The sequence below is a fragment of the Entelurus aequoreus genome, linkage group LG03 (assembly GCF_033978785.1).
Source record: "Entelurus aequoreus isolate RoL-2023_Sb linkage group LG03, RoL_Eaeq_v1.1, whole genome shotgun sequence".
Lineage (NCBI taxonomy): Eukaryota > Metazoa > Chordata > Actinopteri > Syngnathiformes > Syngnathidae > Entelurus > Entelurus aequoreus.
In genome coordinates, this window is record NC_084733.1 from 14,365,840 (window position 1) to 14,379,294 (window position 13,455).

At 32.9% G+C, this 13,455-nt stretch overlaps 3 protein-coding genes across 3 annotated transcripts in view; 1 reads left to right on the forward strand and 2 right to left on the reverse strand.

Moving 5' to 3' along the window:
- LOC133646185 (microtubule-associated protein 1S-like) overlaps window positions 1–3,197 on the reverse strand; it is a 30,650-nt gene extending 27,453 nt beyond the window's left edge. The window contains exon 1 of the mRNA XM_062041304.1: window positions 3,037–3,197. Coding sequence (XP_061897288.1) covers window positions 3,037–3,196 — 160 coding nt within the window. The 5' untranslated portion in view covers window position 3,197. The remainder of the gene's footprint in view (window positions 1–3,036) is intronic.
- Window positions 1–13,455, forward strand: part of yju2 (YJU2 splicing factor homolog) — a 36,358-nt gene that overhangs the window by 8,442 nt on the left and 14,461 nt on the right. The window contains exons 4-5 of the mRNA XM_062041306.1: window positions 3,057–3,265; window positions 11,907–12,041. The gene's annotated coding sequence lies outside the window, so the exon portion shown is untranslated. The remainder of the gene's footprint in view (window positions 1–3,056; window positions 3,266–11,906; window positions 12,042–13,455) is intronic.
- Window positions 8,050–12,035, reverse strand: LOC133646188 (cocaine- and amphetamine-regulated transcript protein-like). Its single transcript, XM_062041308.1, has 3 exons — window positions 11,880–12,035; window positions 11,726–11,806; window positions 8,050–8,369 (listed from the first exon to the last, which is right to left on the reverse strand). The coding sequence occupies exons 1-3, from the start codon at window positions 12,021–12,023 to the stop codon at window positions 8,262–8,264; spliced, it is 333 nt and encodes a 110-aa protein (XP_061897292.1). The 5' UTR covers window positions 12,024–12,035; the 3' UTR covers window positions 8,050–8,261.

Consider the following 13,455-nt stretch of genomic DNA (forward strand, 5'->3'; position numbering starts at 1 on the left):
ATTTTTACAGTAAAAGTTTGACGACTGAGCTGCCAGTATTTTCCCGTAGTATCTGAGGTTGTTTTTACAGCGCATTACTGTAATTGGGGAAACAGTACCACAGTTATTTTTACAGTCAAATTCCGGCGACAGATTTGCCAGTTTTTACTGTAAATCCATAGTGTTTTTACAGCAGAATACTGTACATGCGGGAAAAGAACATCAGTTATTTTTATTCTAAAATTTTTCCGACTGAGCTGCCAGTTTTTTACCGTAAAATCAGAGGCAGTTGTTTTTACAGTACATTACTGTAAATAGAAAAACGGTATGACTTTTATTTCTACGGTAAAACACTGGAAACTGAGCTGCCGTTTCTTTACTGTAAAATCAATGGTTGTTGTTTTTACAGTGCATTACTGTAATTGGTACCACAGTTGTTTTTACGGTAAAATTCTAGCCACTGAGTTGCAATTTTTTTTCACCCTATAATCTACACTTGTTTTTACAGTACATTACTCATTTTACAGTAAATTGCTGGTGACTGATTTGCCAGTTTTTTTTACCGTAAAATCTACGGCCGTTATTACAGTGCATTTAAATTAAATGAAAAAACTGTCCCAGTTTTATTTCTACAGTAAAATTCTGGCGACTGAGCTTCCTTTCTTTTTTTTTAACCGTAAAATCTACGACCGTTGTTTTTACAGTTCATTACGGTAAATAAAAGTTGCAGTACAATTCTGGACACTGAGCTACCAATTTTTTTTACGGTAAAATCTACAACCGTTGTTTTTACATTGCAATACTGTAAATGGAAAAATGATACCACTTTTATTTTTACAGTAAAATTCTGGCGACTGAGCTGCAAGTTTTTCACCGTAAAATCTATGGCCGTTTTTTTTTTACAGGGCATTACTGTAAATGGAGAAACAGTACCACTTTTATTTTTACAGTAAAATTCCGGCGATAGATTTGCCAGTTTTTACTGTAAAATCTACGGTGTTTTTACAGTACAATACTGTAAATATGGAAAAGGAACATTAGTAATTTTTACTCTAAAATTCTGCCGACTGATCTGCCAGTTTTTTACCGTAAAATCAAAGGCAGTTGTTTTTACAGTACATTACTGTAAATAGACAAACGGTATGACTTTTAATTCTACGGTAAAACACTGGCAACTGAGCTGCCGTTTCTTTACCGTAAATTATATGGTTGTTGTTTTTACAGTGCATTACTGTAATTGTGGAAATGGTACCACAGTTGTTTTTATGGTAAAATTCTAGCCACTGATTTGCCTTTTTTTTTACCTTATAATATACAGTCGTCTTTACAGTATATTACTGATTTTACAGTAAAATCCTAGTGCCTGAGTTGCCAGTTTTTTTTACCGTAAAATCTACGGCCGTTATTACAGTGCATTCAATGAAAAAACTGTCCCAGTTTTATTTTTACAGTACAATTCTGGACACTGAGCTGCCTTTTTTTTTTTTTTACAGTAAAATCTACAACCGTTGTTTTTACATTACAACACTGTAAATGGAAAAATGATACCACTTTTATTTTTACAGTAAAATTCTTCCGACTGAGCTGCCAGTTTTTCACCATAAAATCTATGGCCGTTTTTTTTACAGCGCATTACTGTAAATGGAGAAACAGTACCACTTTTATTCATACAGTAAAATTCCAGTGACTAAGCTGTGAGTTTTTCACTGTAAATTCGAGGGACTTTTTTTTTTTAGGCTGGAGGGCTGCAAATAGCTCCCGGGGCCACATTTTGTACACCCCCACTCTAATGTACGACAATTTGGAGATTTTTTTGACAAAATAACAGTGTGAGCTATTAACTAGAGATGTCCGATAATATCGGGCTGCCGATATTATCGGCCGATAAATGCTTTAAAATGTAATATCGGAAATGATCGGTATCGGTTCGGAAATGATCGGTATCGGTTTCAAAAAGTAAAATGCATGACTTTTTAATACGCCGCTGTGTACACGGACGTAGGGAGAAGTACAGAGCGCCAATAAACCTTAAAGGCACTGCCTTTGCGTGCCGGTCCAATCACATAATATCTACGGCTTTTCACACACACAAGTGAATGCAAAGCATACTTGGTCGACAGCCATACAGATCACACTGAGGGTGACCGTATAAACAACTTTAACACTGTTACAAATACGCGCCACACTGTGAACCCACACCAAACAAGAATGACAAACACATTTCGGGAGAACATCCGCACCGTAACACAACATAAACACAACAGAACAAATACCCAGAACCCCTTGCAGCACTAACTCTTCCGGGACGCTACAATATACACCCCCCGCTAGCCCCTAGCCCCCCACCTCAACCTCCTCATGCCCTCTCAGGGAGAGCATGTCCCAAATTCCAAGCTGCTGTTTTGAGGCATGTTCAAAAAAATAATGCACTTTGTGACTTCCATAATAAATATGGCCGTGCCATGTTGGCATTTTTTTCCATAACTTGAGTTGATTTATTTTGGAAAACCTTGTTACATTGTTTAATGCATCCAGCGGGGCATCACAACAAAATTAGGCATAATAATGTGTTAATTCCACGACTGTATATATCGGTATCGGTAATTAAGAGTTGGACAATATCGGAATATTGGCAAAAAAGCCATTATCGGACATCTCTACTATTGACCTGAAAAAAATTCCTAATATTTCCTTATTCAGCTGCAGAAAAGGTGCAAATTAGTGGGAAGATGTACACAATACGCACATATTTTGAGTATTATTATGTAAATGTTGTTGTGATACATTGCGTCACGTGATTAGACAGCGCAGGTGTTCCTAATGTTGTGGCCGGTCGCAATACATGATTAACAACAACACAATATGTCACACCAAAATAGCATCCACAATCCATCCGCAGTTTGACAACATAACGCGTGTTTCTTCAAGATAAAACGCCAAAAAAAAAAGGACATTGTGTATGATGGCCATAAATGACGCATTCACGGTCAGTCGGATGCCGCAGTGCTGAGATGATTAAAAAGGCCATTTCTTTGTGTGAAAAAGCCTGGTTAATACCTGTCTGGATGCGTTGGCAGACGTGTCCTGCGTGTCCGTGGGGAGCCGCGCGTCCAATGATGACGAGCAGCGAGTATTTGTTGCCTTGGAGGAGCTTGGCGTCCACGCAGCGTCTCCCCTCCCGCTGGACCTCCCTCTCCTGCAGCCGGCCGGACGCCATGTTGGTTGCCGCCTGTGACGTCATCAGAGGAGCCCCACTGGTGGAGTCGAGGATGGGAGGAAGGAATGTGTGAGTATAAGATCACTTATTCAATTATTCATGAGCAGTGTCACAATCAATAACATGCCTTTAGATAATTTTATATAATAGATTTATATTCATTTATTTATGAGGGTGTTTCTATATACTCAGCAAAACCAATCACATTGACATAGTGCAATTTTTGATCATTATTTATATATGTTTCAATTATTTGGGTAATTCTTTAAAAGCTATGCGTATTCAACTGAGGCAATTCATCATAAAAGACATAAAGTGACAAATTTTTATCATAATTTCAACATTTGTTTACATTATTTATATTATTTTGCATATTGTTCATACATAGGTACATAAAATGTTTTTTTTTATTTTTTTTTTAAATTATTTTAATTGAGATTATTGTGCAAATCGCTTTGTATAATACATATATGGATATTCAGCTTAGGCAATCGATCATAAAACTCACAATTAGTTGATATATATTTTTAATGTCTACTGACGTTTTTTTGAATTTGCTGTTTATACATATTTGTTGTATTCTTCAATATTTTTTAACATACACTATATAAGACAATACCTACTTGACAATAAATAATAATAAATAAGTCATAGATCACTAAATAATTAATTTAATTCCCCCACCGCACATACTTTATTGACGGTTTGTTTTTATTTATAGCTATTTATATATTTTCTGTATAATTTTGCATTTAATTTGATATATTTGGATAAATGAATCCATCCCAAATCACCCAATTTATTTTTTACATTTTATTGTTATTTATAGATATTTTATAAAGATTTTTTTTTAATTTACATTACATATTTTTCTATTATTTTGTCCATCTATTATATAGATATTCAACTAAGGCAATTAATCGTAGAAGACAAATTTTTTTGATGTATTTTATAATTTCACCATTTTTAGTGACATAATAGTAGAATTGTTTATATTTATTTGTTTTCTAATATTTAGTATATAGTTTGTATAGATATTGTTCTAAAGTAATTAACAATCGCAGACAAAATTTAATAATATATTTTTATTGTACTTTTTGAATTTTAACTCATAATAGTACACATATTTATTTGTATTTATGTATTTTTTTCTATCGGTTTGTATATTGCCAATATAAATAATAAATAAATAAATAATTACTTTAATATAAATTTTTCCCCTCACATTTTTTTGACATGTTTTTATTTATTCATAGCTATTTATATATTTTCTGTATCATTTTGCATTTAATTTGATATATTTGGATAAATGAATCCATCCCAAATCACCCAATTTATTGTTTACATTTTATTGTTATTTATAGATATTTTATAAAGATTTGTTTTTTTATTTACTTTACATATTTTTCTATAATTGTGTCTATCTATTATATAGATATTAATCATAGAAGACAAAATTATTTGATCTATTTTATAATTTCACCATTTTTAGTGACATAATAGTAGAATTGTTGATATTTATTTGTTTTCTAATATTTAGTATATAGTTTGTATAGATATTCTTCTAAAGTAATTCACAATCACAGACAAAATGTAATAATATATTTTTATTGTACTTTTTTCATTTTAACTCATAATAGTACACATATTTATTTGTATTTATGTATTTTTTTCTATCGGTTTGTATATTGCCAATATAGATATTCAGCGAAGGTAAGCGATCTTAAAACTCACAATCAGCTAATATATTTTTTTTGTCTACAATTTTTAGTCACATCTTTAGAATTTGCTTTTCATGCATTTTTGTTGTATTATTCTGTATTTTTTAATGCACACCAGATAAAGCAGTAGAATCATAAATTACTAAAAAGTTTATTTAATTTTCTTTTTATTTACACACGTTTCATTGAAATGTTTTTAGATGTATAGAAATCGATATAGTTTTTATAAATTAATCCATCACAAATCAATCGATTACATATTTTGAATTTTACTGTTATTCATACATATTCCATAAATGTATGCTATGTATTTACATAATGCATTTGTGTGTATTATTTACATATATATTCAACTAAGACAATGGAATCATAAATCACTAGAATGTTTGAGTTTCTTTCTATCCATACATGGTGTATTAATATGTTTTTAGATTTATAGCTATTTATATAGTTTTCTAATATTTTGTATTCGCTTTCATACATTTAAAAAAATAATCCCTCACAAATTACTAAATTCATTATTTATTATAACCCCGGGAGGGACAAGCGGTAGTAAGTGGATGGATGGATTATTTTTAGACTTGTTGTAAATATTTTGCTGCTTTTTATATATTTTCCTATTTTATTTCATGGTTTTATGTATTCAAGTCAAAAGTTGTACTTCATACGATTTTCATTGTATTCACAAATATTTTTATGTAATTCCATCCATCCATTTTCTACAGCTTGTCCCTTTTATGTACCATATTTTCCGCACTATAGGGAGCACCGGATTATAAGGCGCACCTTCAATGAACGGCTTATTTTATAACTGTGTTCATATATAAGGCGCACCGCATTATAAGGCGCATAGAATAGACGCTACAGTAGAGGCTGGGGTTATGTTATGCATCCCGTAGTTGCGAGACCTGTTGTAGCTCAATATTGGTCCATATATAAAGCGCACCGGATTATAAGGCGCACTGTCAGCTTTTGAGAAAATTGGAGGCTTTTAGGTGCGCCTTATAGTGCGGAAAATACGGTAATTGTTTCAACTATTTTCTTTACACATTTGTAATATATTGCAATTATATATTTGTTATTATCTATTCATCTATAGCAGTGGTGTCAAAGTCAAGGCCCGCGGGCCGGATCTGGCCCCTGAATAAATTATCTATGGCCCCCGGGAATTAGAACCGGCCCGCAGTGTTGCCGCTAGGAATTTTCAAAATGGGGTGCAGGGACCCCATCAAGTCATAAAAAATGTTGGGGTACCACTTTTTTGTAAGCGTTTTGAAAACAAACGATAAATGTCACATTCTATATTGTGTTTTGGAAAAATGTTGTCATAAACGTTACTTAATTCATTAAAAAAATAATACACAAGAAAACACATTTTTATGCATATGTAAATGTAGTCAGTTACAAACATTCTATCACTTTCTTCTTTCCTTCATGGATCTAAACTTTACCACTGCCTGTATTTTTTCTATATTTTTATTGTAATATTTCCAGAATGCGTTTGTTCTATTTTTCACCAAACTAAGACAAAGAAAACAATCTGAAGTTGTCTTTATTTTTTAGTTATAATGCCATTATTTTAATAGTCCGGCCCGCGTGTGCACAGAGTTTCCTCCGTGTGACCCCTGAGCTAAAATGAGTTTGACACCCCTGATCTATAGTATTTTATGTAGTATACATCTACAAACAATATGAGTTGAATTTAAAAATCATACCTTTTTAATGTAAGTATTTGTGATTATTGCTACTAATCAAACAAAAAAAATGATGTCACTAAAACAACATACCAACAAGGATCCGTATAGAAAAATATCTTCCTTAAGCTTCATACTTTAGGCCAGATCTGGGCAAAATAAGGCCCGGGGGCCAAATAATTTATTTTTATTTTTAAGATGGAATCTGTAGCCGCCATTATGATGTGCAGTGATGTTTTCAAATGACCGTAAGTCTTGAATTGTACAAAATATTTCAATGGTTGGAATCTGCGCTTTTGCGTGATATACTAGTTACTATGGTAATCTAATTAGTTACTATGGTAATCTAAGTCACAGCAGCTCAGATGAGGTACCAAGCAGTGTGGGTGGGGAGCGTTTCCACAGAGTGTTTCCAGAGCGGCCAGCCTGAAATAGGAAAATATATCAGATATATCAGATTGTAAGTGTTTTTGTGGTTTTTTTTACCCTTTGCGTTCATATTTCGCTGTTTGTTGCATTTTTGTTGCGTTTCACTTGATTGTAAAATATGTCGATGGAGGGGGGGTGTGAAGTTCATATGTTGTCAATATTCAGTGTTTTATTGTTCGTAGTTAATATTGTAAATCCCACATTCTTTATTTTCGTGTACACTACCGTTCAAAAGTTTGGGGTCACATTGAATTGTCCTTATTTTTGAAGGAAAAGCACTGTACCTTTCAATGAAGATAACTTTAAACTAGTCTTAACTTTAAGAAATACACTCTATACATTGCTAATGTGGTAAATGACTATTCTAGCTGCAAATGTCTGGTTTTTGGTGCAATATCTACATAGGTGTATAGAGGCCCATTTCCAGCAACTATCACTCCAGTGTTCTAATGATACAATGTGTTTGCTCATTGGCTCAGAAGGCTAATTGATGATTAGAAAACCCTTGTGCAATCATGTTCACACATCTGAAAACAGTTTAGCTCGTTACAGAAGCTACAAAACTGACCTTCTTTTGAGCAGATTGAGTTTCTGGAGCATCACATTTGTGGGGTCAATTAAACGCTCAAAATGGCCAGAAAAAGAGAACTTTCATCTGAAACTCGACAGTCTATTCTTGTTCTTAGAAATGAAGGCTATTCCACAAAATTGTTTGGGTGACCCCAAACTTTTGAACGGTAGTGTACATTCTGGGTGTCTCATTCAGTAAAAAAAATGTAAAATTCCATTCCGTTTTTTAAGGCGGTCTGTCATAACGTTTTTAGCATTCAAGCAGACATTATTGGGAGGTTTTGTATTAGTGTTCCCAAAAATTAGATATACCGGCCCCCAGACACATTTTTTTCTCTAAATTATTGCCCAAGCCTGCTTTAGGCGATGATGCAATACACAAAATTGTTTCTTCTTTTAATCACAAATGTTATGCAAGGCCACACAACCACACCACCATCCAATGGTATTTTGGCTTTTATAACAACATCAAATTTATTATATTAAACACCAACACTCCCCATTCAAAATTTGCAAAAAATCACAACAATTTTCATTTCACTTAAAAAAAGAGGCTTTAACAAATGTTTGCTCACCAACCCCCTGATGATGTCTTTTCCTTTTTTTCTTTCTTTTTTTTTTATCATGACTGCTCTTTTTTTTTTTTTTTTTTCACAAACACTTGAGGACATAAAAGTTACAGGAAGTCCCCCTGGGACAGCTGCACAGCGTGCCAATACGTGCGCCTTTCCGCACGGCACAGGGCTCCCCCGCGTCGCACTAAAAATGATGACAAAAAAACAGCATAAGGATCAAAATGAGGAGGATGAAGAGCATTATCAAATATGTCAAAGCAAACATCACATCATGCTTCCAAGTCTGCAGCTTCACTCTATCGCAGGTTTGTTCGATATTTTTTAATTAAACACTTTCACGCATAAAATGACTAAAGGGACTAAACCAACCAAAGTGTTTAGTATCATGGCCACTGATTGGCTCAGCTTCAGGCAGCATTACAATATTGGATTAAATAAGTGTAAAGGTAATTATCGTATGTGTTTGTTTTTTAAGTAACTAGAACAATGTTTTTATGCTGTAGCTTTGAAAATATTTGTTCTATAATTAATAAATCCTACTTTGCTGAAAACACAGTTAGGCCCACAACCAATTAACAGCTATAAACAAGGGTTTACTGTAAATAAACTGATAAACGAATCCAGAAAAGGACTGAACAGGACAACAAATATTTGTATTATGTTTTCATGTTGCATTTTGCTTTTTACGGAGCCCCTGAAAGGACATGGGGGAATATTTTTTTTTCATTTTTTTTTTTTTCAATTTTTTTTTTTTTTTTTTTAGATAATGTATCTCATGCGCACAAGCAACTATCTCGTGCGCACGAGAAACTTTTTATAAAGTCATTAAAAAAAAATTAAAAATTTTTTTTTTAATTTTTTTATTTTTTAGTCTGTCTAAAAAAAATAAAAATTAAAAAAAAATGTTTTTAAAATAAATTTCCCCCATTCCCTTTAGGGGCTTCGTAGCTTAAAATATATATTTTTTTTATTTACTTTAAAATAAATGTTCTATTATTTTGTCCATTGTTTATATAGATATTCAACTAAGGCAATTAATCATACAAGACAAAATTATTTGATGTATTTTATAATTTCACCATTTTTAGTGACATAATAGTAGTATTGTTGATATTTATTTGTTTTCTAATATTCAGCATATACATTGTATAGATATTCTTCTAAAGTAATTGGCAATCACAGGCAAAATGTAATAATATATTTTTGTTGTACTTTTTGAATTTTAACTAGTACACATATTTATTTATGTATTTTTTTCTATCGGTTTGTATATTGCCAATATAGATATTCAGCGAAGGTAATAGATCTTAAAACAAATATTTGTATTATGTTTTCGTGTTGCATTTTGCTTTTCCTGCAGAGAGAGAAAAAAATATATTTTTTAAAATTTACTTTAAAATAAATGTTCTATAATTTTGTCCATTGTTTATATAGATATTCAACTAAGGCAATTAATCATACAAGACAAAATTATTTGATGTATTTTATAATTTCACCATTTTTAGTGACATAATAATAGAATTGTTGATATTTATTTGTTTTCTAATATTTAGCATATAAATTGTATAGATATTCTTCTAAAGTAATTGACAATCACAGGCAAAATGTAACAATATATTTTTATTGTACTTTTTGAATTTTAACTAGTACACATATTTATTTGTATTTATGTATTTTTTTCTATCGGTTTGTATATTGCCAATATAGATATTCAGCGAAGGTAATCGATCTTAAAACAAATATTTGTATTATGTTTTCATGTTGCATTTTGCTTTTCCTGCAGAGGGAGAAAAAAATAAAAACATTTAAATTTACTTTAAAATAAATGTTCTATAATTTTGTCCATTGTTTGTATAGATATTCAACTAAGGCAATTAATCATACAAGACAAAATGATTTGATGTATTTTATAATTTCACCATTTTTAGTGACATAAAAATAGAATTGTTGATATTTATTTGTTTTCTAATATTTAGCATATAAATTGTATAGATATTCTTCTAAAGTGATTGACAATCACAGACAAAATGTAATAATATATTTTTATTGTACTTTTTGAATTTTAACTAGTACACATATTTATTTGTATTTATGTATTTTTTTCTATCGGTTTGTATATTGCCAATATAGATATTCAGCGAAGGTAATCGATCTTAAAACAAATATTTGTATTATGTTTTCATGTTGCATTTTGCTTTTCCTGCAGAGGGAGAAAAAAATAAAAACATTTAAATTTACTTTAAAATAAATGTTCTATAATTTTGTCCATTATTTGTATAGTTATTCAACTAAGGCAATTAATCATACAAGACAAAATTATTTGATGTATTTTATAATTTCACCATTTTTAGTGACATAATAATAGAATTGTTGATATTTATTTGTTTTCTAATATTTAGCATATAAATTGTATAGATATTCTTCTAAAGTAATTGGCAATCACAGGCAAAATGTAATAATATATTTTTATTGTACTTTTTGAATTTTAACTAGTACACATATTTATTTGTATTTATGTATTTTTTTCTATCGGTTTGTATATTGCCAATATATTCAGCGAAGGTAATCGATCTTAAAACAAATATTTGTATTATGTTTTCATGTTGCATTTTGCTTTTCCTGCAGGGGGAGAAAAAAATATTTATGTAAATAAAATAAAAAATACATTGACAGTCACAATGTCATATAAGACAATAATGATGAAAGGGGCTGATTTGGAATTAGATTAAATTAAATAAAATCAATCGTTGAGTCTCATGTAAAATTTTAACAGATTTTAATGATTTTAACACATTTTAATGTAATTTCATTTCATTGACTTGTATGCTGAAATGTAAAAACACACATTCATTTTTTTTTATTATAACATGGATAAATAACTAAATGAATTTGCAGCCACACTGAAATATTAAAGCAAAATAAAAGAATAAATATCTTAACCAACTAATTCAATTTAATTGAACTCATTTTTTTAAGTTTTACACTGTAATGAAAAAAGAAAAAAAACACATTAAAAACTGATAATAAATTAGTTGAGCAAGACAACAGTTAAATAAAAATCAAATAACTACCAAAGTAAATCAACCACTATGCCACTGAGTAGGTCAGAGTGTCCGCCCTGAGATTGGTAGGTTGTGAGTTCAAACCCCGGCCGAGTCATACCAAAGACTATAAAAATTGGACACATTACCTCCCTGCTTGGCACTCAGCATCAAGGTTTGGAATTGGGGGTTAAATATTTAAAAATGATTCCCGGGCGCGGCCACCGCTGCTGCTCACTGCTCCCCTCACCTCCGGGGGGGTGATCAAAGGTGATAGGTCAAATGCAGAGAATAATTTCGCCACACCTAGTGTCATTGGTACTTTAACTTTAAATTAAGAAATATGTTGATCATTTGATTTCATTGAATTGAACATAATTTGTCAAAAAAATGAAGAAAGGGAACAAATGGGACTGCAATTAAATTAGGACACAAACTACAAATAAAATAAAATTGGACTAAATGTAGTCCATGTTTATGAGTAATGTGTTGTACTTACCGATGGAAGCCAGCCAAGCTTCTTCTCAGACGGTATCTCTTTGTTCCTCAACTTCTCCAGGACTTCTTGTAAAGCATCAATCTGCATTCAAAATACATTAACCAAAAAAATAACCCGCCAGTCCTATTCGTTTTTTAATGAGCCATCATCTCACCAGGTCTTTCTCCTGTTGTCTTTTCAGCGGGAAGTCCAAGGAGCGCGTCTCCGTGGAGGCATCCTCGGCCTGAGCCGGCCGCAGGAAGTCGGTGCAGCAGCAGACTGCCACGGCGAGGAGGAGGAGGGCTCTGGCGCTGACCATGGTGCTGCTGACGGGACGGTAAGGCGGTTTCTTGGAGGCTTCGATGCGTGCTTCGTCTTTATAGGGGTTTATGACATCATCAGCATCTGAAATATTGATGGAGACGCTGACCTGGGCTGCGCTGATCGCCACCTTTGGATGGTACATAGCGTCCATTGGACATATTGGAAGAATTAAATGGTCGGATGAGTCATTGCGACCACAGCCAATATGTGTTCTCGCGTCGATCGTCCTGCATGTCATCACCGCCCGATGGGACAAATAAAGCAGGAAGCAGGCTGATTAACCCGTATTGACACCAATCTATAATCCCCACACAATTTCCTCTTGTTGGAAAAATCCAGTCTTTTTCAAATAGTGGGGCAGGATCTCCTTTGGGTGGCGCATGTGACCCCGGGAACAAGCTTTATGGGGCGGTATAGCTCGGTTGGTAGAGTGGCCGTGCCAGCAACTTGAGGGTTCCAGGTTCGATCCCCGCTTCTGCCATCCTAGTCACTGCCGTTGTGTCCTTGGGCAAGCTAATTTACCCACCTGCTCCCAGTGCCACCCACACTGGTTTAAATGTAACTTAGATATTGGGTTTCACTATGTAAAAGCGCTTTGAGTCACTAGAGAAAAGCGCTATATAAATATAATTCACTTCACTTTATCAGTATCATACGGAGCCCCTAAAGCAGGGGTCTCAAACTCAATTTACCTGGGGGCCACTGGATGCAGAAACTGGGTGAGGCTGGGCCGCAAGAAAAGATTTCTTAAAAAAAATCTAACATGCACTTTTTAATGAATTCACCTCCTTTGAATGGCTTTCCCGCCCTAGCAACCATCTCACTCACCATGTAGCTAGCTTTGACTGCTGCATCGCTCTTTTCGCTTGCTTTCTTGACGAAATCTTGTTGCCTCAGTAGACTGGTTTTAAAATTTGCAACCCGGTTCACTCCCCTAGTATTTTGCATACTCCTCAGCATGTCTAGTTGTATAATGACGTTTCAAATTGTATTCCTTGTGCAACGCAACTTTCTCTGTATCAACTACAGAAAAGAGCTATAAGGATTATTCATAAAGTAGATTACTTAAAACACACTAACATATTATTTATTAATTCGGGTTTATTGAAACTACAGGAGCTAGTAAAGTTACAGACATTATGTGTCATGTTTAAGGCTAAAAGTAAAACATTACCAGCAAATTTACAAAAAATGTTTGTCATCACTTCTGAGAATGAAGAGCATAGAAGAAAAGGTCATTTCAAACATCAGTATTCAAGGACAACTTTAAAACAAATGTGTATATCAGTGGTGGGGGTTAAACTATGGAATTCTCTTTACAAGAGATAAAAGATTTTAAAAATATATTCCAATTGAAAAAATATATAAGGACAGAACAATGAGATCATATGGACAGCCATAAGTGTTTACATTTTGCTTTATATTTA